General features: G+C 41.0%; 1 protein-coding gene across 4 annotated transcripts in view; it reads right to left on the reverse strand.

Annotated features, from left to right (window-relative positions):
* The window catches only part of KDM6A (lysine demethylase 6A), a 249,491-nt gene that overhangs the window by 156,186 nt on the left and 65,571 nt on the right, over positions 1–27,734 (reverse strand). For all 4 annotated transcript variants that reach the window (XM_073616273.1, XM_073616271.1, XM_073616272.1 and 1 more), the window contains exons 5-6: positions 27,250–27,308; positions 22,137–22,257 (exon numbers count right to left, since the gene is read on the reverse strand). In XM_073616273.1, the coding sequence (XP_073472374.1) occupies positions 22,137–22,257; positions 27,250–27,308 (180 nt within the window). The remainder of the gene's footprint in view (positions 1–22,136; positions 22,258–27,249; positions 27,309–27,734) is intronic.

The following is a 27,734-nucleotide window of genomic DNA, read 5'->3' on the forward strand; positions in this document are numbered from 1 at the left end:
GGTGCTTTAAATATGTGAAGCAACTGTCCGTGATTGCGGACACACCGGGACGCTATACTGACCGTACTGAACAATAAGGTATATTTGCTAGATGATTCCTCATATGCAGTGACAATATATCACAGCATTGATTCTAATTCACTTTATTACTCTGCTTTACTTAGGAACTTTGGCCGTATCCACCTGGCCCATACACCACACTGGATGTGGTATATTACATACCTTCATCATAACCAATGCTCCATTTGAATTCACCTGATTTCCCTGTTTGCAGCTCAGTTTACTCAGCTGATCCAACAGGTAGAATCTATTATTGAACTCTAGCATTCATGCTTTAGATGATAAAGGAAATTTCTTGTTCTTTTACACTTAGCTATTATATATATTCCTTTTTCCATTCCGTTTTTTCAATCTACATGGCTTATTAGCAGCAGTGACTGATTTACCCTCATCGATCCTTTTAGCGTCCCGGTTGTATCTATTTATTTATATACTTTTGTTGCTGGTGAGTACTGAGGACTTTTTTGTCCTTTTTCCTCTTATTGTTGTAATTGAGCTACATAGCCTTATTTATATATATTTCTACAGCTAACCTTTAGGACTTTTTACCAAGCCCCCTGCAGCCACACTAAGGCAGTGAGGAGGTGGCCCCCATCTTGGAGGTTTCCTGTGCGGCCCCTTGGTGGTTCATTGGGTAGGTATGTGTGATTCTTAGTTGATGCTATTTCCATCTTGACTGGGACCTATTGATTGGGTGTTATTGTCTAGTTTCCATGCACTTCTGTTGATGGTTTGCATGACGTTGCTTCATGTATTTTTGTATATTCTGTACACTTTATCACATTAATTTTAAATTTTCTTTTGTAGAATTACAACCTACTATATCCCCTGAAGAAGCCAATGTATTGGCGAAACTAGTAGGGATTTCATTAATTCCTCCATTCACTGGTTGTAATATATCTGTATATGCTCCTATATGTATCTTTACTGTAAATGAAATGCATTTACTTTTAAAAGAATTTTTGTAATAAAATTAATTTTAATAATCTGTTTTGTTGTAAAAATTTGGGCACCGCAATAATCATACCATTCCATCCACTTTTGAAGTTAAACAGTGTGGCCAGGATAGAGTTAGAAGTGCAAGGAGGAGAATTTTTTTTAAAAGAATAGCAAGAGCAATTTTGCGTGGGACACGACAGGGTTGCCCCCTATCTTCACTCTTATCTGCCCGGGCCATAGCGCCCCTAGAGGAATTGTTCTGCTCCAACCCTGATATACGAGGCACTGAAGTAGCCAAGTGGCTGGTTATCACCACAAACTAGGTTTGCAGATGACATTCTTTTGTTTCTTACTGCTCCCCTTACGATGCCTAACCTGGATTATACCTTGGAATGCTTTATCTCAATATCTGGTTTGGAGGTGAATCGGCAAAAGTTACAGCTCTCAATAATACACTCTAACCAAGTTCTCTCTTAATTGCAATCCTCATTTTCTTACAAATGGACTAGGCATGCTCTTACCTACTGGGGCATCTAGGTTTACCCTCCATATAGTTAGCGTTGGGCTACTGCTTTATGTCCTGCCGGAACTAAAGGATTGGCAGGATATCTGGCAATCCACTAAACCTTCTACCATTAACATTTTATCATTGGAAACTATAAGATTTTAGCTAGTTCCAGCTAGAATTGCCAAAATACTCCCCTGTTATTCCCCAAATTGTTTTAGAAGCTGTGCAGATGGTGGCACGTGCCTGGACATTTAGTGGACCTGCCCCATAGTGGACTGAAGTGTTTCAAATACTGTCTGTACTATTTGTTGTCCCCCTTTTCACCTGACTCCACCATACCATTATTAAACGTCCCCGGGATTTGACATGCTCGCAATTCAAACTACTATTATGTGTGACAACTGCTTTTAAGCAAACCATTGCTAAAGTATGGAAGACTTCTACGTTGTATCTTGCACGGTATTTGCGCAATAATTTTTCAAACGCTTTTTTTTTTTTTTTTTTTTAAACGGTTTCATGTATTAAAAAACAAAACAGTAAACTTAGCCCAATTTTTTTTTGTATAATGTGAAAGATGATGTTACGCCGAGTAAATAGATACCTAACATGTCACGCTTTAAAACTGCGCACACTCATGGAATGGCGCCAAACTTTGGTACTTAAAAAATCTCCATAGGCGACGCTTTGAAAATTTTTACAGTTTACCAGTTTAAAATTACAGAGGAGGTCTAGTGCTAGAATTATTGCACACGCTCTAACGAACGCGGCGATCCCACACATGTGGGGTCCTCTTTATGGAGAGATGCGGGGTCAATAAGAACCCACATCTCTCCTCCAGGCTGGAAAGCATGAGATTGGAAAAAAAATCACCGATCTCATGGTGACAGCCGCGATCGCGGCTTTGTTTATTTCGGGGACCTGGGTGTGACGTCATAACGTCGCGCCCGGGCCTCCAACGGTCATAGAGATGACCATCTGGTCACTGAAAATTTCTATCGTCGTCATCCAGCGCTGGTCGATTCACCGGATGGCAGTGGGGGGTGGGGGTGTGGGGGACGACGACTGCCGCTATGATCGTTCTTATCGTGCACAGAGTCGCCAGCTGGAAAGAATGATATCCGATATCAGATATCCCCAAAGAAGCAAAGGACGTCATGTGATACCCTTGGGTATTGAAGTGGTTAAAGTGGATGTAAACCCTCTCCTATACCCAGTGAAGTGCCTCAGATGATACACAGGAGATGAAACAAATCTCCCTACATAAGTTTTACATGTATATCTGCTGTCTTCAGCTTTCTACACTCTTTAGGCTCCATGCACACTGGCTTAAAAAAAAAAAGTTGCTTCTACGGGAGTTTTGTGTTCTGCCTGTAGAAGCAGCTCAGTGTTATCCTATGTGTCCATGCACATTAGGACGTTAAGAGGCATATTTTGAGTTTAACGTTTAGAGGTAGAAAGAAAAACCCTTCTGGTTTGCGTTTCTGATCGGAGCTTGAAAGCAGGGGGGGGGACCTCCCCTAAACGTGTCTAAACTTTGTACAAAAAATGCTCTATATGAGTGTTTTTTACTCTAGAGAACAGACTTTTTAAGCTCAGTGTGCATGGAGCCTTCGTGATTGCACATAGTGTTAGAAATCTCTCTACCCATTTTAGCAGTGGGAGAGGAGTCTGGGCGTACATTGTGTGAGAGCTGAAGGAAAGGCACCCCCCCCCCCCAAATCCACCTAGGCAGAGGAAGGAAGAAACTTGCAGAGCTGTACTGTGAATAGACAAGCTCTCTGCTTATCTGGTTCTAAGTTACCTCTCCAACACAATATTCCTGCTGCTTTTATCTTCTGTGTTGGAGAACTTGTCAGAAGTTATGTGGATAACAGAAGAACTGAGCAGCAGAAAGACACGGCACTTGGAGCTTTGAAGAGAGATAAACAGTACAGATAAATGTGCCCAGGTCAGATTTCATGAATGGGGTTTACAACCACTTTAAGCAGAGTTTCTACCACGCCTGATGGGGTTACTTTGCATGGTCCTTTATGATAGTTTTAAGCTCTACCGACTCACTTTGTATTGTTCCATATGTGACCATTTAGGCCCTTTTCACATTGGGGCGGTAAAACGCTATTTTTAGCTGCGCTTTACCATCGTTTTAGCAGCAGTATTGGACCGCTAGCAGGGGTAAAAACCGCCCCGCAAGGGTTAAAACCGCCCGCAAAGCGCCGCTATGCCGGTGGTATATCCACGCTGCCCCACTGATTTCAATGGGCAGGAGAGGTGTATTCACCGCTCCAAAGATGCTGTTTGCAGGAGGTTTTTTTCCCTCTTGCCAGCGCAGCGCTCCAGTGTGAAAGCCCTCGGGCTTTCACACTGGAGATACAGCAGCGGCAGTTGCAGGTCAGTTTGCAGGCGCTATTGTTAGCGCAATAGCGCCTGCAAACCGCCCCAGTGTGAAAGGGGCCTTACACAACCAAATTTGTAATCCTATTTCCTTTTGAAAATGGGGTGTATTACACTGAAATTTGGACATGTTTATTTGTGTTTGTACATTGATGTTCTTTCAATAAAACTTTTTGAACAAGAATAGCAAGAGCTACTTCCTATTATAAGTATCACATTTAAAAATGGCTTTAATGCTACTTTAGGAACATATAACAAAAGGTGCTAATGACCAATGACATTATTTCTAAAAATCAGCAAAGAGACTAAAAAAGTTCAAAATAATCCTCCCCCATCTGATAAGCAAAACTCCCCAGAGCTGTTGGACCTTTCATTACAGAAGGTCAAGAGCGCAATGTTTATGATGTTCCCAAAATCAGATCATCTACAACAGGAGATTTGTGTAGTGCATGGTGTAAACAAAATTTCAATAGCGTAATACTGTTTATTAAAACCAGAGATTAAAAAAAAAAAAATGCAAAGTTTGTGCATAGCACATAGGGTATAAAGCTCCGCAGCAAAAGTCTGAACTACAACATGGGCAGCACTGCCTGAAACAAGCCCACTTTCTGCATAGAAACACACAGCCAGCTTGATCCTTACACCAAACTGGACCTGACGTATTGATCTACCCTGCGTGGTCACATGTCTCTTTACAAAGACTTCCTTAGGTCACTGCCTGAAACAAGATTGTTTAAGACAGAGCGGGCCATTTTGCCAATACTGAGCTGATAGTTATGCATGATGACAACTTTGGTTTGTTCACCACTGCATAGCCACTCCACAGCCTTGATTTTTGCTTCTGCATAGGAGTCTGGGTAACATGTGGTTCAAGAGATTCGGCAGTATCTGTAACACTAAATTGACGAGGCTTATAAAGCTTTGACTATGGACAATTTTGGGTAGTTTGCCGCCATTGCACATGTGCATGTAATTTTAAGGTCTCATGCACATAGGACATTTTGCAAACTCTCCTAAAAGCTCAAGCGTTAAATGCACCTAGTGTTAAAAAGATTTTTCAAGCATTTTTTTCTGCCAAAACGCTGCTGCTCCCGGACGCACTAGCGGTATGTTACTTACCAGCTTCCAAAAGAACCTGTCACTAAAAACTGCTAAAAGCCTATCTGTGGATGGACACACAGGCTAACATGCAGAGGGAAAAAAAAAATGCCCGACACCCGTACAAGCAGTTGCAAAAGCATCCAGTGTGCCCATGCACACACAGGCTTTTTAGAGGAATTTATGAGCAGCAGAGTTATAAAGCAGTCAAAGCCCCTTCTACTGAAAGCAGAAGAATCACATTCAGAAGAGGAACTTTTGGGCATTAAAACAACAAACATGGCTAAACATGGGTATACATTGGTATAGTCAGAAAATACTCTGGCCTGCAAAAATCCAAAGGGGTACCAGAAGTTGGCCAGCCCTGAATGAAGCAAGCTTGGTTCTCTTCTGGACAGAGAACCACATTCCAACTCTTATCTACATACCACAAGTGGAAAATGGTCATGTGAACTTTCAGAATCACCAATGCCTGGGGAAATGGTCCCTCCAAACTGAGATTTTCCAGATACTGTCAGAAAGGTCTCTTCCACAATGAGGATGTGATCTTTCCTTCCCTATGTCCTGCTCCGAAACACACCAATGAGCTTTTCTCCACTGCCTGGATGTAGACAGAGGGGTTGGGGTCCATATTTCTATAACATCTTTCTTTAGAAAACAGAGTCCCTCTTTGTCCTCCTTGAAGGCCTCACAAAGGAACCTTTTAAACCATTGCCAGGTGTCTAGTTTTAGGCTTACACCCTCAATGAATGGGTTCCTCCCTCCCCTATTAGGGCCTATTCCACCATATTTGTAAGTTTTCGTTTTTTTGGAATTTTCAGCATTAGCCATCTGTTTTGCATTACACTGGTGGTCAGTGGGAAGACAACACCCTACCATTGTGGCTAGTGGGTGGAATTCCCCCTACACTGGTGGTCAGTGAAAATGCCCCTTTCCAGATAGCTGAAAGGATCTGTGGTGTCAGTGGTAACTTGTATGAAAGGTACAAATTTCTCATTGCTCAAGAAACCCCTGACAACCTCTGGTGGAACCCAGGTTTCCACGATTCAAACATTTGCATCAAAGCAGATCTAGTTTATGACCACTATTGGAGCTGTAAACATTTTGAATGGTTTTTACTTTCAAAATTTTTATTGATATATCCAGCATAAAAAAAAAAGTTAACAGTAGGACCATGGTATCCATAAGGGTCAAAACATGTAGTTAGGCAAGGGCAATAGCTTTCCACACAGTCATCACTGTGACATTATGAGCACACAGATCTGTTGGTCACTCAAGGAGGTTAGTTTTGTATTTTTTCATATTTCCAAACTTATTCATTAACATTTATTATGTGCCTTAACAGTATACAGTTTTTACCTCAGTATAAATGCTGAGGTAAAAACCAAGACACAATTTAAACATTCGAAGTAAGAAACTTAGAATAGTGATGAAAGTCTCCATCAGGTCCAGTTTATTGAGACCATGCACTATTATCTCAACATCAAATGTAAATCAGACATACAAAAGTGTTTAGCAATGACGCTACACCAGGCACTGCACAATGCATATGTGTACCATTCGAGAACTCAAAAATATTGCTATGTAAAGCTTAACTCCAGTCAGATTTTAGAGAGTACAGCCTCATGCACACTGGACGTTTTTACAGAAGCTGTTTTTGGCTTTAGACGTTTTTTTCTACAGTTAATAAACTCCCCATCAAGTTATCCTATATGTGTCCATGCACACACAGGCTGTTATCAGCAGTTTTTGGCTGGGGCGTTTTTTGGCTTTAACCGCTTCAGCCCCGGAAGATTTTACCCCCTTCCTGACCAGAGCACTTTTTGCGATCCGGCACTGCATCGCTTTAACTGACAATTGTGCGGACGTTCAATGTTGCACCCAAACAAAATTGACGTCCTTTTTTCCCCACAAATAGAGCTTTCTTTTGGTAGTATTTGATCACCTCTGCGTTTTTTATTTTTTGCGCTATAAACAAAAAAAAGAGCAACAATTTTGAAAAAAAACCCATTTTTTTTTACTTTTTGCTATAATAAATATCCCCAAAAAATATATAAAAAACGTTTTTTCCTCAGTTTAGACCGATATGTATTCTTCTACATATTTAAAAAAAAAAAAAAAAAAAAAAAAAATCGCAAAAAAGCATATATTGAATTGTTATAGTTAATTGAATTAGTTATAGCGTCTACAAAATAGGGGATAGTTTTATGGCATTTTTATTATTTTTTTACTAGTAATGGCGATCTGCGGTTTTTATCTGGACTGCGACATTATGGCGTACACATCGGACAATTTTGACACATTTTTTGGGACCATTGGCATTAATACAGCGATCAATGCTATAAAAATGCATTGATTACTGTAAAAATGTCACTGGCAGTGAAGGGGTTAACACCAGGGGGCGATCAAGGTGTTAATGTGTTCCCTATAGTTTGTGTTCTAACTGAAGGGGGGGATGGGACTGTGCAGGGGAGATGATGGATTGCTGTTCATACTCTGTATGAACAGACGATATGTCTGTTCTCCCCTCAGAGAACCGGAAACTGTTTACACACACAGATTCCGGTTCTCCGTCTGTCAGCAGAGATCGCAGGAGCCCAGCGCCCCCTAGGCGAAGCGACGTTACATAACGTCACTTCACCCAGCTGTGCAATTCTGCCGCAGTACAACTGTGGCTGATGGTGGGCAAGTGGTTAAAAAAAACAAAACTAGTGGGTTTTGCAAGGAGTTTTTCAGCTGTTTTCAGTTTTGATCCATTGAAAAAAAAAAAAGTTTTTTTTTAAAAACGCTAAAAACACCAACGCAGAAAAGCGCTAATAAATGCTAAAAAACGCTACTGCAAAAATGTTCAAAAACTCGCTGCAAAGCTATTGGCGTTTTTTATAACATTTTAACGTCCATTGTGCATGAGGCCTACTAGTTAATGTAGTCATGTTTTTAAAAAGCCATTAAGTGCATTCGTAAATAAAACTTTTGTAAGTATCTGAACTTGACTTGCCATCATCCCCCTTTTAACCCAGTCTAAGATTTCATTTCTAAAGCACATGATGTATGCAGAATCCAACCTGTTACACCATGTTGAATACTGCATTTAAAATGCAGAGTGAGCAAATAGCTGCTACCGGGCAATCTATAATCAACAGTCAAGCAACCTCAAGCATAGGCCACACAAATTTTCAAGGACTTAACACGGAACTTCACTCTCTCACATAAGTGGTTAAAGGGTTTAAATGTGAGCGGTTATATAAGAATAGTTGGTTGCTGTGCAGCCAATCCCTGGACAAAATCATAACAACGAAACGTGTTGGGACATGGCAGCAAGGAAATCGGAAGTGATAGAGGATTGGCTTGATGAGATGCCGGCATTGTCTGCCCGGATCACTTTGTCACTGAATATTCCGAGATCTAGGTATATGATAATTAAGGCACAAAAGAGCTTGTACTTGTGATTAGGTATTTAATGCACATGGAAAATAAAAGTGGTATTTTTAACGATACTGTACTATTGTGGATCCTTTCTCCATTTGAGAAAATCTTTGCTGTGTCTGAGCAAGCTAATGTCCAGAGTCTTGCTGTGGGTGCAAAATATTTAAAGTAAAGCATATTTAGTGCCGATCATGAAAGTGAGAGGCATTCTATCCGGTAAATATCCTGCAGGGAGCTTGTGTCACTGAGCATGTGGTGTTTTGTGAAGGTTCACTGCAATCAAGAAGAATACACATTTATATATAAATACTATAGATTTTGGACACCTTTTAGTGGATCACAAGTGGACACTGATTATGTTGGATTGTATTCTATTTTTTATAAATTTTTATTTGGATTGGGTTTTGAATTTTATAGTGCCACTGTCCCAGATAATTTATATTATCTATATATTAGGAGAGGGTACATTTGCTATTGCAAGCTGTCTGCTTTCAGACACAATCGCCCCTCTGCCCAATTTTAAGGGTATATAATTACTCAATGCAGCTATTTTTTTAACCACTTCCTTACCAGGCCAATTCTGACATTTCTCTCCTACATGTAAAACTCAATTTTTTTTTGCTAGAAAATTACATAGAACCCCCAAACATTATATATGTTTTTTTAGCAAAGACCCTAGAGAATACAATGGCAGTTGTTGCAACTTTTTATCTCACACGGTATTTGCGCAGGAATTTTTCGAATGCGTTTTTTTGGGGAAAAAAACTGTTTTGTGTTTAAAAAAAAAAAAAACAAAACAGTAAAGTTAGCCCAATGTTTTTGCATATTGTGAAAGATGAAATTATGTCGAGTAAATAAATACCTAACATGTCACGCTTCAAAATTGCACACGCTCGTAGAATGGCGCCAATGTTCGGTACTTAAAAATCCCCATAGGCGACGCTTGAAAGTTTTTTTACTGGTCACATGTTTTGAGTTACAGAGGAAGTCTAGGGACAAAATGATTGCTCTCACTCCAACGTTCGTGGCGATACCTCACATGTATGGTTTGAACACCGTTTTCATATGTGGGCGGGACTTACGTATGCGTTCGCTTCTGCGTGCGAGCACACGGGGACAGCGGCACTTTAAATTTTTTTTTTTTTTTTGACACTTTTTTGAAAAAAAAAAACATTTTTGATCACTTTTATTCCTATTACAAGGAATGTAAACATCCCTTGTAATAGGAATATAACATGACAGGTCCTCTTAATAGTGAGATATGGGGTCAACAAGACCCCATATCTCACCACTAGGCTGGGAAGCCTGAAATAATAAAAAAAAAATAAATAAAACGATCGCCGCTTCCCAGCCGAAGCGGTGCCGATTTTTTGAATGGAGAGGCCGGGCGTGAGGTCATAACATCGCGCCCGGCCTCCAATGATCATAGAGACTCCGGCGACCATCTGGTCCGCCGGAAATCTCTATGATCTACATCCGGCGCCGGCGGATCCGCTCTCCGCCTCACCGATCGTAGCGGTGAGTCGGAGCAAGCACCGGAGGGGGGTGGGGGGCGCTGGGGGGGGGGGGTGACGTCCCCTCTCGTCTCCCATAGGAACGATCAAGTGGGCGGAACGGCCGCTATGATCGTTCCTATGATGTAGACATTCACCGGCTGAAACCGGCAATAACTGAATGATGTCTGTAACTACAGGCATCATTCAGATATACCCGCCCAAAGCTCAGGATGTCATATGACTTGGGCGGGCGGGAAGTGGTTAACCAGAAAATGTATTATTTTGCATTTGTGTGCAATAAAATTAACTTTTTTCCCAACTGATAAACTGCTGCACTAATATGACAAACCATTTTATTCCCCCGTGTGTCTGCTTTCAGAAAATATTTGTTTGGGAGTTTAAACTTCTCCTCTGGGCTAAAATGTGTACTTTAACATGTGCAAAAAACACACCTGGCTTTCTACAGTGGCAAATGGACTAGTAGTGCTCAATAGGATACGAGTAGAGCTGCACGATTGTATAGCAGGAGGTGCAGCGCTGAGATAATAAAAAAATCAAATCAACATAATCGTCCATAAACTTCAAGATCCCATAAGTGTTGTGACATCATGCTGAGAAACTTTGTGGATATAAAGTGATCCCTCCACCAGCATATGAAGTGGCCTCTCAGCTCAACAACCGGACCCTTTCGTTATAGAGGGTCAGATAGGCTTTCCCTTGCGGGTCAAATAAAGCTGATATGCAGAGGATCCGACTTGATCAGCAGCGGTACAGGATACACAATATGCAGAATCAATTCCCAAAACATGTATATCATGAAAATATAAAGGGAATAGACCATAGTGCTCTCCGTATAAAAGATTTTTAATGAGATAAATGCAAAGATAAAAAACTTACAAACAAGGCACTCATCCAGTGCCAGATGTATGAGCATGGATAGATAAGCTGTGAGACGGTCGCGGGTGACGTCACAACGCTCCCTTCCTTCCAAACGCGTTGCGTCCCAGTGGGCGGGGACTTTGTCAGCGGATACGGAAGGGGCGTGATCACCCGCGCTTTATACACAATGGTCGCCATAGCAACCCGACGCTGCATGAAGCAACGTCACAAAGACGAAAGGAGGATAACTATACAGGGACGTAATCCCGGAAGTGTCCCCAATGATTGAAAAGACCAACGAACGGACAGATTTTTTCACTAAAAAGGGCTTTGAGCTTCTTGAGCTCCTATTGACACGAAAAAGGCGGAAAAAGATTACTTTTGATTCCCAAATCAGGGATATTACCAATAACTTCTATCAGTCTGAAATGCATCGTCTTTTGGACGACCGTGAAACTTATAGTGTTCTTTCCAGAGACCCTATGTTGAAGTTCAAGGATGAGCTACATGCCATCATTGAGGATGGCAAAGACCAAAAAATTCTGACTAAAAAGGAATCTATGTATATGGACCCCTTATTTTGCAGAACTCCCATTATTTATTTTTTACCTAAAATTCATAATGACACCACCTGTCCTCCTGGGAGACCCATTGTGAATGGGATTGATTCTGTATCTGCTAGGTTGGGACAATACATTGATTTTTTTTCTTCAGCCATTAGTCATGAAATGCCCAGCTTTTTTAAAAGACACCAAGCACAAATCCTAGAATCTCTAGAGAGTGTTCACCTTCCATAATATTGGTCACCGCGGACGTGAGTTCACGCTATACTATTATAGGCCATAAGGACGCCATAGCCTCGGTGGAATGGGCCCTCTCCTCTGCCTCCCTCTCTGGCAAACACCAGGAATTCCTTCTAAATTGTTTAGATTTTTGTTAAACAAGAAATTATTTCTGGTATGATAAAGAATTTTATCTGCAAACCAGGGGAGTTGTGATGGGGACTCGTTTTGCTCCCAGTGTGGCTAATATATTTATGTCACACTGGGAGGAAGAGGCAGTTTTTTTGCATCGTCCCCCTGAACTCCTATGTTACCGTAGGTTCATAGACGACCTTATAATGATCTGGAATGGTGAAAGATATAAGCTTGATGCTTTCATCGAATCCTTGAACAATAACGATAAAAACATCAGTTTGACATGGACCATTGATGTTGAGAAAGTCATCTACCTCGATTTGGTCATCAGTGTTGATACTAATCGTTTCAGATTGACTAATTTTTTCAAACCCACCGATCGTAATGCATACATTCCCCTGGGGAGTTGTCACCACCAGTCCTGGTTGTGTAACATCCCTAGGGGACAGTTTATAAGATTGCGTCGGAATTGTACAAACGAGGATGATTTCATCTCTCAATCTCAGGTTTTATTATCTCGGTTTGAACAAAAGGGTTATGATAGTTTATCTCTTGAAGAAGAGATCATGAATGTCAAAACCATGGACAGACGATCATTGGTCTGATTATAATAGGAAGCCCAATGCTGATAATCACAATTTTAAAATGATTCTAGATTACAACGTGCAATACCATAAATTTGAGAAAATTATCCAAAAAAATTGGTGCATTTTAAAACGAGACAAAGTTTTAGGCCCAGTTCTACCTGAACGCCCCCAGTCCATTTACAAAAAGGCACCCTCCCTCAGAGATCGCCTTGCCCCTGGCATTCTCAACCCTCCCAAGCCGGCCACTGACAGATTGTTCTCGTTTTTGGGTGGGTTTTATGCCTGCAGACAATGTATTCCGTGCAGACATTCTAAAGTAAACATCAAAAAACAAAAAAAGTTTTTGGCATCTGCTACCAACAGAGAATACGACATCAAGCAACTTATCACCTGTGACACAGTGGGAGTTGTCTATATGCTGGAGTGCGATTGTGGGCTCCAATATATTGGACGCACTTCCAGACCCTTACATGTTAGGTTAGCAGAACATGTTAACATTAAGAAGGGTCTTAAGACCCACAATGTGTCCAAGCATTTTAAATTGTTTCACCAGCAGAACCCCAAAAGTTTAAAGTTTTGGGGTATTGAGAGGGTCACAAAACACTGGAGAGGGGGAAATTTTATACGACAGCTAAGCAAAAGAGAATCTTATTGGATACACGAAACCCGAGTTCTCTGTCCTGAGGGATTAAATGTTGAATTTGACATTAATTGCTTTATCACTGATCGTTAATTTTTATAGTTATTGGTTGGAGCATGAGATGGTCGCGGATGACATATTTTAATATTTTATTTAACTTTTTATTTAAATAAATTTATTTTTATATATTTTATCTGCATACCAAATATTTAATCCTAAATGCCACTAATTGCCCAATTCTCCCCTAAAGGCACATAGGATAAATATGGGGCGCTAAAAATAAAATGTGACCAAAAATCTGTGTTAACACAATAGTGGTGAAACCCTCTTATTGTGTTTCTATAACACGTGATAAACAAATGGTGCTATCAATCTCAGAGTAACATATAAAAAAAATTTACATGTGACATACAAGTGAAACACTAAGTGCAATCACTACACTCCATGCTGTGACATATCAAAACATCACATAAAAGTCCATATAAAATAAATCCATCCAAAAGAAACTGCTTGTGATCACATCTAGTGTAATATCTGATGCATACACTCAGGTGTCTTCGTGTGTCTTCCACCTCACCCCTGTGTTCAGTGAATCACACCCTCCAGAAATGAACTCACCGAATTACAATGCCAGCACTTTCATGCAAGGCAATACACGCCTGTTTTACCACACTCAGGGGTAAATGGAACAATCGGTGTCCAGGAGGATAGTTGTTAAATAGATCCACATGAAAGAAAATAAAGTGCTCCAATAGTGTGAACCAGCAAACAACATTTATTAAAACCACTGCAATCTTCAACTGATGCACTCACATTATACCAAAGATAAAACAGCAGAACTCGTGTGTGGATCACATCAATCTTCAAGCAAATGTGAATAAAACAACAAAACAACTGTTGGTCACGGCGGACCCGAGGTGTGCTTTCACTGGGCTGCAGTCTCACTGCAATCTCACCCCTCCCTTCGGCTGTCCTCCGCTCCTCCATGCACTCAAACTTCCTGACTCCTGTGTAGTTAACCGCGTTGTGTGTCACGTCTCACAGCCACGCCCCCGACATGTTTCGTCATAGGTAGACTTAATCATGGGATTGGCTGTGTGTGCTGTCGTTCACCCCTTATATTTGCTCTTAATTGACGCCCATTCGGCCGCGCATTGCGCATGGCACACCTCGCGTCCCCGTTCTGCTGATTCTACATGGGATATCACATTAAACCACCTGAAAAGCGGGATCGAGCACATATAAAAACATTGTACATAAATCACATTAATTTAATCACTATATCTATCACTACCAATTGTTGTATTAGACATTGGATCAATTATGATGAGCTGAATGAAGGCATCCTGTACAGATTCCCCCACTGGCCAATATTGGTAACTGCACGCATCATCACATGCAGCCTTATTGTATGCTGGCTGATGTTCAAACAGAAAGCATCCACCTAGTGACCAGTATCCATATTGCAGAATGCTCAACTTACATAAATGTATTCATGGTGAGAAGCTCTCTTGTTTTAATATATCATTCCTTTCGGGTATAATTTTAAAATTAAACCAAATAAAAATATATGTTGTATATTAAAAATTACTCCAATATAAAACCTAAGCACTCATAATGAGAACCTCTGTTATTTTAATATATCATTCCTTTCGGGTGTATATTTAAAATTAAACACAATAAAAATATATGTTGTATATTAAAATTACTCTAATATAGAACCTAAACACTCTATATTGCTGACAATCTGTACATACTTCATGAAGACTGTCAAAGAATTGTCAAAAAAATTCCCATATAGATGGAGTGAACAGGGCCGGGGACTGATGAAAATATAGATTCACCAACTTCCCCTCACTCTCATCCAAGTGGGGGTATCCTCTTAAATAATTGTAGTATTTATTCATAAAAATAATACCTCCTATGTTGGAACCCTAAAAAGAACACTAAAAAGGACACAAATCTAAAACTGAGATAGCCTCATATTAAAAATCATTGATGAAACAGTTTAAATCCAGTTCTATATTTAATCCCTTAGGGGCCAGACTCTTCAAAAGATATATCCATCTGGTTTCCCTTCGGGATAAATCCCTAACTCTATTGGACCCCCTCCAAGAGGGGTGGACTACATCTATCCCACAAAACTGTAATAGGGAGGGATCCTTTTGATGTTTTTCTTTAAAATGTAGGGAGACACTATGGAACCTATACCCATTTTTTATGTTGGCCATGTGCTCTGAGATCCTGATCCTCAAGAGTCTCTTAGTTCTCCCTACATATAATAGGCCGCACGGGCACCACATTAAATACACGACATGTGTGGAGTTACATGTGCTGAATTCCTTGATTTCAAAGGATTCTCCCTCCCTATTAGTAATACTTGTGATTCCTCTGTGATTCACTCTTGTTGTCCGGCAACAAACGCACCTCCTGCAACAGTAGAAACCTTTGAAATCAAAGTTGAACACATTCCGCCTTGGTGGGTCTAATATTTTCTTCACTACATGGTCTCGGAAGTTTGGAGCCCTCCTATATATAAACCTCGGTTGATTCGGTAGTACCTCACCTAAGTGTCTATCCTTACACAGAATGTGCCAGTGTTTTTTAAAAATATTCTAGATCTCTTTATATTGGCAGTGAAACCCTGAAATGAATCCGAATTGATGTCGAGTATCCTCTGACACAGATGAGGGTTTTTTTAGGCAATGTTCCCTGGATACTGAAGCCACCTCTTGGGTGATCTTATTCAGTTCCTCCACTTCATATCCCTTTTGTACAAATTTATTGTTGAGGACCTTAGCCTGCTCATAGTAGTCATCTAATTTTGTACAATTACGACGCACACGTAACATCTGTCCTTTAGGGATGTTTTTTATCCATGCCGGGTGGTGGCCACTCCTTATTGATAAAAAACTGTTCTGATCAGTTGGCTTGAAAAACACTTTTGTTCTTAATGCGTCTCCCTCTCTTATAATCGTAACATCAAGGAAATTGACCGAGGTCCTACTAATTTGATGTTCCAATTTGATGTTATTAGAATTATTGTTAAGTTCTTGTATAAATTCAATCACTGATTCCTCTGTACCTTCCGAAATAAATAAGAGGTCATCAATGAATCTTCGGAAAAATAATAACTGAGGCCTTCTCTGGCTAAATACCTCCCTGTCTTCCCACTCGGCCATGAACAGGTTGGCGAGGCTGGGAGCAAATTTAGCTCCCATAGCCACGCCAACCTGTTGGGAATAAAACTCACCATCACACCAAAAATAATTATGGGCCATGCAAAAATCTAATACATGTCCCAAAAATCTTTTCTGTACAGCTGGAATGTCATCTCTTTTACTCAATGCCCAATTAAGGGCCAAAGACGCATCCTCATGTTGGATAATGGTGTAGAGGGAGGCTACATCAGCCGTTACCATGTATACCATTGATGAGGTGTCCAATTTAACGTCGTTTAGTAAAGTCAATAAATCACCTGTGTCCTTTAAATATGCCTCGGTGGCCTTGACACTCGGTTGGAGGAACTTATCTAAAAATTCCCCCAATCTGGCTGTTACAGAGCCGATCCCATTCACAATCGGCCTCGGTGGTGGGTATTGAATATTCTTGTGCACCTTAGGTAAGGTGTAGATTACTGGAATTCTACAAGAACTGGGGATCAGATATCTTTTCTCTCTAGAGTTTATTGCATCTAATCTATATCCCCAATCCACTAGAGCTGACAGTTGAGCTTTATATGTCTCCGTGGGGTCAGATGATAATTTCTTATAAGTGGATCTATCACCCACCAACTTCAACAACTGATCCAAATAGAACGCTTTATCCAGTAGAACCACCCCCCCCCCCCCTTATCAGCGGGTCGTATTATTAGATCTTTCTTTTTCTCTAAAGAACTGATCCCTTCCCTGATATAGTGGGGGTTAACACCCTTACATGAGGGAAGTTTATCAATGTCATTCAATACCAAGCTTTTAAATACTTCTATGAAATGATTACCTGGATTCTGGGGATTAAAGATAGACTTGTTTTTTAAACCTGAATCTATCCTATTCAGGGGCAACTTAGCTTTAACTGAGGCTTCCACCGGATGACTTGGGAAATGTTTCTTAATATTCATAGTTCTAATGAATTTATGTGTCTATATAGACATCGAACTTATTCATTTCCTTTTTTGGGGCACATTTTAAGCCCAAGTTCAAAATGTTGAGCTCTTTGTGGTTAAGCTCAACACTGCTGAGGTTGTATATCCCTATGTTTCTACATCCCTCGGTCTTTTCCTTGGGTTTCCTGAATCTTCCCGCCCTACATCCCCTTCTCCTGTGGGGGGCATGTTGTAATCGTGGGGGGGTGCTTGTCTCCCTCCCACTCTCTGGTAAGGGCCCCTGGGATTTCTCCTCGGTGTTCCCCCTCCCCTCCCTCGTTGCCCTAAAAAAGGACTATAAACTGAACGTTCTTCCCTTTCTAATGGGGAGAACCTGTTATAAAGAGGGACATTACTATAACTGTCATGATATTGTTGTGGTGGGGGATAATGTTGCCACTGTCCATATCCCTGTGGGGTATGTCCCCTATAACCTCTAGGGGATGAATACTCATTATGCTGTCCCCGTGGATATCCCCCTCTCCCTCTTGAAGGTGGTCTGGGGGATTGGTAGTATCCCCCTCCTCCCCCCTTTCTCGTGAAGAGGGTCTCGGGGACTGGTGATAGTCCCTTCTGTACTGGCCATCCTCCACACTACGCCCCCTCTCACTCGATCTGGGGTTCATAGCAGCATGACCTACTTTACCTTTATTCCCTACCTTTTTCTTATTGTCACTTTTTGGTGGGGGATTACTGGTACCCCCTGCCGCACTGATGTTGGCAGCTGGGTCCCCAGTACTGGTAACTAATGATGCTTGCCATGCATAGATTTTATTAGTTTTAAAATCATTTAAATCCCGGTTAAATTTTTTTACCTTCTTTTTTTGCGTCTCTCGGTCAATTTTCTCTAATTTTTTCTTTATATTATTATTAAACTCGTTCATTTGATTCGTGTCCTTAATGGGTTCCAATTTTTCTTGTAAATCTCTGATTTTTTCATTCAACATACTCAATTTAATCTGTTTATATTTCATCTACCATACTGATTTTTGAGGTTGAGCATGTTTACTTATCCATTTAATATTTTTTAGTATATGCAGACTGCTAGCATATATCCACCTGCAGGGTTTTTTCTCCGTTCGTTGGTCTTTTCAATCATGGGGGACACTTCCGGGATTACGTCCCTGTATAGTTATCCTCCTTTCGTCTTTGTTACGTTGCTTCATGCAGCGTTGGGTTGCTATGGCGACCGTTGTGTATAAAGCGCGGGTGATCCCGCCCCTTCCGGATCCGCTGACTAAGTCCCCGCCCACTGGGACGCAATGCATACGGAAGGAAGGAAGCGTTGTGACGTCACCCGCGACCGTCTCACAGCTTATCTATCAATGCTCATACATCTGGCACTGGATGAGTGCCTTGTTTGTAAGTTTTTTATCTTTGCATTTATCTCATTAAAAATCTTTTATACGGAGAGCACTATGGTCTATTCCCTTTATATTTTCATGATATACACGTTTGGGAATTGATTCTGCATATTGTGTATCCTGTACCGCTGCTGATCAAGTCGGATCCTCTGTATATCAGCTTTATTTGACCCACAAGGGAAAGCCTATCTGACCCTCTATAACGAAAGGGTCCGGTTGTTGAGGTGAGAGGCCACTTCATATGCTGGTGGAGGGATCACTTTATATCCACAAAGTTTTTCACATGATGTCACAACACTTATGGGATCTTGAAGTTTATGGACAATTATGTTGATTTGATTTTTTTATTATCTCAGCGCTGCACCTCCTGCTATACTATTATATTTAGGGATTTGATTTATTGACCCTGGTGTCCAGCTGCTTTTTCATCTATTAGTGTATATATTAGAGCTGCACGATTAATCGCTAAAGAACAGAGATTGCGATTCTACCCCCCTCATGATCCTAACACAGCATTTTCCCGATTCAGTGCATTGAGTTCTCTGCTCACTGCTGACAGCTGTCAAAAAAACAAAAAAAAACAAACCAGGCAGCCTGCCAAGTTTATCACAACATCGCTTAGGCAGAGATACAGAGAAACACTAACATTTGGCTCGTCTAGGGTCTCTGCTAAAAAATATATATATAATGTTTGGGGGTTTTAAGTATTGTTGTAGCAAAAAATACCGATTTTAACTTGTAAGCAACAAGTGTCAGAAAAAGATTTTAGTCTTTAAGTGGTCAACCACTTCAGCCCCGGAAGAATTTACCCTCTTCCTGACCAGAGGACTTTTTGTGATTCGGCACTGCGTCGCTTTAACTGACAATTGCGGGGTCATGAGACATTGCACCCAAACAAAATTGACGTCCTTTTTTTTTCCCCCACAAAAAGAGCGTTCTGTTAGTAGAATTTGATCACCTCTGCAGTTTTTATTTTTTGCGCAATAAACAAAAAAGGGCGTCAATTTTGAAAAAAAAACAATATTTTTTACTTTTTGCTATAATAAATATCCCCCAAAAATATATATAAAAAAACATTTTTCCTCGGTTTAGGCCAATATGTATTCTACATATTTTTGGCAAAAAAAAAAAAAAAATCGCAATAAATGTATATTGGTTGGTTTGCGCAAAAGTTATAGCGTCTACAGAATAGGGGATAGTTTTATGGCATTTTTATTATTTTTTTTTATTAATAGTAATGGCGGCAATCTCAGATTTTTATCGTGACTGCAACATTATGGCGGACACATCGGACAATTTTGACACTGTTTTGGGACCATTGTTATTTATATCATTTATACAGTGATCAGTGCTATAAAAATGCACTGATTACTGTGTAAATGACACTGGCAGGGAAGAGGTTAAACACTAGGGGCGATCAAGGGGTTAAACACAAGGGGGCGATCAAGGGGTTAAGTGTGTCCTAGAGAGTGATTCTAACTGTGGGGAGGTGGGCTACTACTCACATGACAGTGTTTACTGCTCCCAATCACAGGGAGCAGTGATCTGTCATGTCACTAGGCAGAACGGGAAATGCCTTGTTTATAAAGGCATCTCCCCGTTCTTCCACTCCGTGACATGATCGCGGGCACCCGGTGGATATTGAGTCCGCAGGACCCGTGGTCACGGAGCACATGGAACGCACCCACAATGCTGCTTCCTAAAGGGAATGTACCTGTACGCCCATATGCCCAGCCATGCCATTGTGCCAACATATATAGTAGTGCACTGGTCGGCATGTGGTTAAACTGACCTCATTTACAGACCCAAGTTCATTCCTTTGATCTAAGAGAATAAAATGACGGTTGTTGCAATATGTCATACTGTATTTTCGCAGCAGTCTTTCAAACGAAATTTTTTTGGGGGAAAAACAAAAAAACTTTAAGAAAAAAAAATAAATAAACGAAACAGCAAAGTTAGCCCAATTTTTTGTATAATGTGAAAGATGTTATGCTGCGAAAACCGAGATTTTTATCCTAAGCAACAAAAATCATGATTCTCATTTTGGCCAGAATCGTGCAGCTCTGGATAAAAGTGCAACAGTCCACTAAATTTTCCTCAAGCTCTCTAAATGAGAGGTAGGGGCAGAGGAAGAATTTGCATGAGCCCGACATTACTCGCGATCCACTGATCGCAGGTGCTAAAATACGCGGGCTCCAGTAAAAAAAAAAAAAATATATATAATAATTGCATTTTTTAATTAATTTTTTTTTTTTTTTTCAAAGGTGAACCGAGCCTTTAACAAAGGGCCAATAATGATATAACCTTTTGCTGACCACATCGCACATACAGCAGCAAGAAAAGTGGGCTTTAACACCCAGTCGCTGCAGATATGCTCCTACAATGGCCTCAGTATGTGTACTGAGAGCATGCTCACTGCCTGCTCCTAGCACAGTGATCGAGCTGTCACCAACGGCTCTCAGTGACTGCTTTGGATTGGGATGGGTTTGCGATGATGTGACCACTGTGAGAACCAATTACAGCAGTCACATGACATAGAAGCTGTAGCATTAATGGGTTAAGTTTTACTTTTTATTTTCACCATTTGCGGATCAAAGGTCAGCAGTAAGGCGGCACTGACCGCATCTGCAGGTTATCACGATCACCCTCCTGCCCAAGTGACCAGGGTTATGCAGTAGGCCGACACCACCTATAACTGGGAGCAGGGAATTTTAATTGCCAGTTTCTGCTGCCATTTATATGTTGACCCTGTTGCTGGGATGTGGCCAACTTTTAGGAAGCCAGTGTACAAGTAAAGATCAGCTAGCCTGCACACAGACAGCTAATAGAGTTGATGTTTATTTTGTGCCAGCACTGCAAACAGGCCGCCCTGGGACCGACTGAAGGTTTTATTTACCTGGTGCCCATCAGATGTATGAAAAGAAAGCTGTATACAAAGAAAAGTAATATCTATGCAGGAAATGATTGGATCAATCGATCCAACACATGGATTACCATCTTTGACCTTCCCTTGCACAGTGCTCAGACCAAAGTACAGTTCAAGTATCATCCCGCCAGAAGACATATAGAAACAGGCTCACACTAGTCCAATAGAACAGTTTACAAAAAAAAAATATGACTTACCTGTAAATTCCATATCTTGGGAGTACAGCACAAGACACAGGCTGGATATTCATAGACCCCGAGTTGTAGGCTGCTATCTTCAGGTGACTGGACAATACGGGAAAACCATTTGGATACATCCCATTTGGCTTAACCCTATAACCCTCCCCCCCACTGAGTGGTGTTTATTATGATAAATCATCATAAGGGTGTAGAGGTCCACCTTCTAAAGGGCCCTAGCCACAAAAAAAAAGTCCAAGGTAGGCATGTTTGAAAACTTTGCCAGTGTCAAATCACCTGAAGGTAGCAGTCTATAACCCATTATTATACAGGATTTATATAGCACCAACAGTTTGTGCAGCGCTTTAAAACATGAGGGCAGACAGTACACTTACAATACAACTTAATACAGGTGGAATCAGAGGGCCCTGCTCATTAGAGCTTACAATCTAGAGGTCATTATCTATGAACAGTCTGTGTCCTGTACTGTACGATTACTGTTTCACTGGACAACTAGTGTGAGATCCCTTCTACTTGCACAGAACACACCGATACAGGACACACTACATTTAACTGTGCATTTACCTTTAAACTTGACTCATAGTCAGTGTTCACTTTGAACATAAGTCCAAGTCGTAGATGAATTTCCTTGGCGCGGCAAAAGCCAGGATCGACATAAAGCACTTCCTGAAATGCTCTAATTGCCCTGGAAATGTTAAAAAGGCAAATTAAAGACTGTATCACACTAAAACAGACAATTTATAATTTAGCCCTTCTAAAACAAAAAATCTTAGATGCCCAGAAGTAGTTTAGCAGCGTCAGTCACCTTGGCAACAACACAGACTTTGTTTCAGTTTAAAATCAGGCCAGAGAACTAGGAACACACTCAGTTGAGCAGTCCTATTTTCTGCAAGGTTAATCAACATTCTCAAGGCAAGGAGCATTTTTTAAAAAAAATTATAAAAATTGCGGTCAGCAAGGGGATAAGAAATCTATCTATCCAATAACCAAAGTATGAGCGTTTCACATGTTCCCTCATTCCAAGCAGTATCCATTTTGTCAGGGTTTTGGTCAGAAAAGTATGGGAAAGAAAGTATAAGATGCTTAATCTGCCTGATAAAATTGAATCTGGTATTTTGTCTGCAATCAAAGTACAGGTTCATTTTGGAGAGGAACCATTCACGATATAAATTCTTCAATAAATGAACCCTACTCTGTATGTAGCAATATGGAAATGCCAGCCTTCCGTAGCTTTCAGTTTTACCAGCCCAAAATGATTTTAGAAAATGTTAGCCATTTCAGTTCTTTGTAAACATGGCTTTATGATCAGCCCACTTGTGATGGTGATTTTAACCACTTCAGCCCCGGAAGGTTTTACCCCCTTCCTGACCAGAGCACTTTTTACAATTCGGCACTGCGTCGCTTTAACTGCTAATTGCACGGTCATACAATGCTGTACCCAAACGAAATTTGCGTCCTTTTCTTCCCACAAATAGAGCTTTCTTTTGATGGTATTTGATCACCTCTGCCGTTTTTATTTTTTGCGCTATACACGGAAAAAGACCGAAAATTTTGAAAAAAAATGATATTTTCTACTTTTTGTTCTAAAAAAAATCCAATAAACTCAATTTAATCATACATTTAGGCCAAAATGTATTCGGCCACATGTCTTTGGTAGAAAAAATGTCAATAAGTGTATATTTATTGGTTTGCGCAAAAGTTATAGCGCCTACAAACTAGGGTACATTTTCTGGAATTTACACAGCCTTTAATTTATGACTGCCTATGTCGTTTCTTGAGGTGCTAAAATGGCAGGGCAGTACAAAACCCCCACAAATGACCCCATTTTGGAAAGTAGACACCCCAAGGAATTTGCTGAGAGGCATGTTGAGCCCATTGAATATTCTTTTTTTTGTCCCAAGTGATTGAATAATGACAAAAAAAAAAAAAAAAATTACAAAAAGTTGTCACTAAATGATATATTGCTCACACAGGCCATGGGCATATGTGGAATTGCACCCCAAAATACATTTAGCTGCTTCTCCTGAGTACGGGGATACCACATGTGTGGGACTTTTTGGGAGCCTAGCCGCGTACGGGACCCCAAAAACCAAGCACCGCCTTCAGGATTTCTAAGGGCGTACAATTTTGATTTTACTCCTCACTACCTATCACAGTTTCGGAGGCCATGGAATGCCCAGGTGGCACAAACCCCCCCAAATGACCCAATTTTGGAAAGTAGACACCCCAAGCTATTTGCTGAGAGGCATGGTGAGTATTTTGCAGCTCTCATTTGTTTTTTAAAATAAAGAAAGACGAGAAAAAAACATTTTTTTTTTCTTTTTTCAATTTTCAAAACTTTGTGACAAAAAGTGAGGTCTGCAAAATACTCACTATACCTCTTATCAAATAGCTTGGGGTGTCTACTTTCCAAAATGGGGTCATTTGGGGGTTTTTTTTGCCACCTGGGCATTCCATGGCCTCCGAAACTGTGATAGGCAGTGAAGAGTGAAATCAAAAATTTACGGCCTTAGAAAGCCTGAAGGCGGTGCTTGGTTTTCGGGGTCCCGTACGCGGCTAGGCTCCCAAAAAGTCTCACACGTGGTATCCCCGTACTCAGGAGAAGCAACAGAATGTATTTTGGGGTGTAATTTCACATATTCCCATGGCATGTTTGAGCAATATATCATTTAGTGACAACTTTGCGCAAAAAAAAAATTTAAAAAATTTAAAATTGTCTCTTTCCCGCAACTTGTGTCACAATATAAAATATTCCATGGACTCGACATGCCTCTCAGCAAATAGCTTGGGGTGTCTACTTTCCAAAATGGGGTCATTTGGGGGGGTTTGAACTGTCCTGGCATTTTATGCACAACATTTAGAAGTTTATGTCACACATCACCCACTCTTCTAACCACTTGAAGACAAAGCCCTGACACTTTTAGATTACATGAAAAAATAATTTTTTTTTGCAAGAAAATTACTTTGAACCCCCACACATTATATATTTTTTTTAAAGCAAATGCCCTACAGATTAAAATGGTGGGTGTTTCATTTTTTTTTTTCCACACAGTATTTGCGCAGCGATTTTTCAAACGCATTTTTTGGGGAAAAAACACACTTTTTTAAATTTTAATGCACTAAAACACACTATATTGCCCAAATGTTTGATGAAATAAAAAAAGATGATCTTAGGCCGAGTACATGGATACCAAACATGACATGCTTTAAAATTGCGCACAAACGTGCAGTGGCGACAAACTAAATACATTTTTAAAAGCCTTTAAAAGCCTTTACAGGTTACCGCTTTAGATTTACAGAGGAGGTCTACTGCTAAAATTACTGCCCTCGATCTGACGTTCGCGGTGATACCTCACATGCATGGTGCAATTGCTGTTTACATTTGACGCCAGACCGACGCTTGCGTTCGCCTTAGCGCGAGAGCAGGGGGGACAGGGGTGCTTTTTTGGTTTTTTTTTTTTTCTTTATTATTTTTTTTTTATCCTATTTTTAAACTGTTCCTTTCATTTTTTTTTTTTTTTTTAAATCATTTTTATTGTTATCTCAGGGAATGTAAATATCCCCTATCATAGCAATATGTAGTGACAGGTACTCTTTTTTGCAAAAATTGGGGTCTATTAGACCCTAGATTTCTCCTCTGCCCTCAAAGCATCTGACCACACCAAGATCGGTGTGATAAAATGCTTTCCCAATGGCGCTGTTTACATCCGGCGAAATCTAAGTCATAAAATGCTCGTAGCTTCCGGTTTCTTAGGCCATAGAGATGATTGGAGCCACTCTGGTCTCTGATCAGCTCTATGGTCAGCTGGCTGAATCACCGGCTGCATTCTCAGGTTCCCTGTTGAGACAGGAGAGCCAGAGAAAAACACGGAAGACGTTGGGGGGGGGGGCATTCCCTCCCACTGCTTGTAAAAGCAGTCTAGAGGCTAATTAGCTGCTAGGATTGCTTTTACATGAAAGCCGATCGCTGGCTGAAAAGAATGATACCAAGATGATACCTAAACCTGCAGGCATCATTCTGGTATAACCACTCAAATCGTGAATGGCGTACCTGAAGACAAAAAAATGGTTAACAATAAAGCACAGTAAACGGTAAGGTATAAAAAATTGCATATATGAAAAGCAAACATGATAAAACATAACAATAAAACATTGCAGAATAGAATACAGTAAAAAAGAGCAGAACAATAGAGAGAGAATAGAGAGAGAGAGAACAATAAAACGACAACTATTTTTTTTTTATTTTATATTTTTGTATGTGTTTTTTTTTTTTTTTTTTTACACTTTTTTTTGTAACTAACTTTTATAACTGTAACCGGTTCCAGGTTCGGGTCTCTCAAAATGCGATGGCATCTTGGGAGACCCTGTGAAAGTGTGCCTAGTCTGTGCAATGCTGTACCCTACGCTAATACTCAACTAGTGAATGGTAGCGTTCAAAACATTCACCAATGCAAAGACCAGGATTGTCAGGAGGGACAATAATAGCGGGTGTCACGCCTATATCCGCGCTTGCTGCAGACACGACATCTTTTTTGGGGGGGTTCGCTGGGTAGGGGTACTCGGGAGGACATAAAGAAAATGCCTCTCATGCAGCCGACTGCATTTGGTTGGGGATGTGAATGGGGGAAGTACGGGCGCTGCAGAAGCGGTGGGTTCCCAATTAGGATTGGCGAATGCAGCAGGAAGGGCACGACGGGCCTGTGTTTGTCTTTTTGGTGGCAGCGGGACACTACTTGTGCTTGCCACCTCACCAGCTTGAACTGCACTTATGGGACTCGCCACGTCACCAAGTGTTACTGCAGTGCTGGTTTGACTACGACCGGGGTGTACTAGGCCGCTGGTGCTTGCCAGTTCACCAAAACGCTACAAAAAAAACTGTTAGCAATCACAGGGATCAGGCCTGACTCTGCGAACGCTGCAGTTATGCGTTTAGTGTTTTGTAAGTGTCAGTGATCGATCGATACTGCACTTGGGTGGGCTGGGCCGGGCGGAGGGGCAAAACGCAGGTGCTAGCAGGTATCTGGGCTGATCCCGCTAACACTGCGTTTGTGGGAACCCTAAACTGCTGGGGACGCTAGTATAGATCTGATCAGATCAGATATTGATCCGATCAGATACTATACCACTAAGGGAGGTGTACGGTGCGTGCGTGGGTGTTAGCGGTACTGGCGCTAACCTGACGCTGCCTGGGGCTGGTGCTTGCCAGTTCACCAAAACGCTACCAAGAAAACTGTTAGCGATCGCAGGGATCAGGCCTGACTCTGTGAACGCTGCAGTTATGCGTTTAGTGTTTTGTAAGTGACAGTGATCGATCGATACTGCACTTGGGTGGGCTGGGCCGGGCAGAGGGGAAAAACGCAGGTGCTAGCGGGTATCTGGGCTGATCCCGCTAACACTGCGTTTTTGGGAACCCGATCGGACCCCCCGCCCGCGGGAGGCAGATCACGTACGGATACGTGATTCTGCCTGCCCGTGCCATTCTGCCGCCGTATATGTGCGTTAGGCGGTCGACAAGTGGTTAAAGAAGAAAATACAAAAATACAAGTAGCTGATGGAGGCCCCCCCCCCCCCCCCCCCCAATATTAACATACAGAAATAACAGAACCATCATTCAGACATTTATAATGAAAAAGGTATGTCCTGTTTTTAGAGGAAAGATGTATTTTAGAATACCTACCAGTGAAATGCATTGTAATGGAAGTAGACCAATCCAAGGCCATAAAGAAAGGCAGCATTCTATAAAACAAAAATCATAGTGAAGTTATTTTTTTCCCTACATACAGAACTGTCCAGTGAGAAAGACAGACTTCATTTAACAGAGAAGACCCCTAAAAATCACCCAACATAAGCAGTATTATTATGGGACCTGAAATTGTCCCTTGAAAACTACACCTTCCTACAACTGTTGTAACAAGTTCATCATAAAAACGGTTCTGCTTACCTATTAATTGCTTCACATCCACTTAAAATGGTTGGAAACCCTTACATATACCCAGTGAAGTGACTGGCCTCAGTAGATACATACATGATACAAATCCTCCTACATAATTTGTACTTGTTTATCTGCAGTCTTTTCCTCTCTACATCCTTTCAAAGACCATAATTTATAAAGCTTGTCTGAGCGGTCAGAAAAAAGGGGGCAGGGAGCTAAAGTTACTCTGC

This window comes from Aquarana catesbeiana, linkage group LG02 (assembly GCF_042186555.1).
Source record: "Aquarana catesbeiana isolate 2022-GZ linkage group LG02, ASM4218655v1, whole genome shotgun sequence".
NCBI lineage: Eukaryota > Metazoa > Chordata > Amphibia > Anura > Ranidae > Aquarana > Aquarana catesbeiana.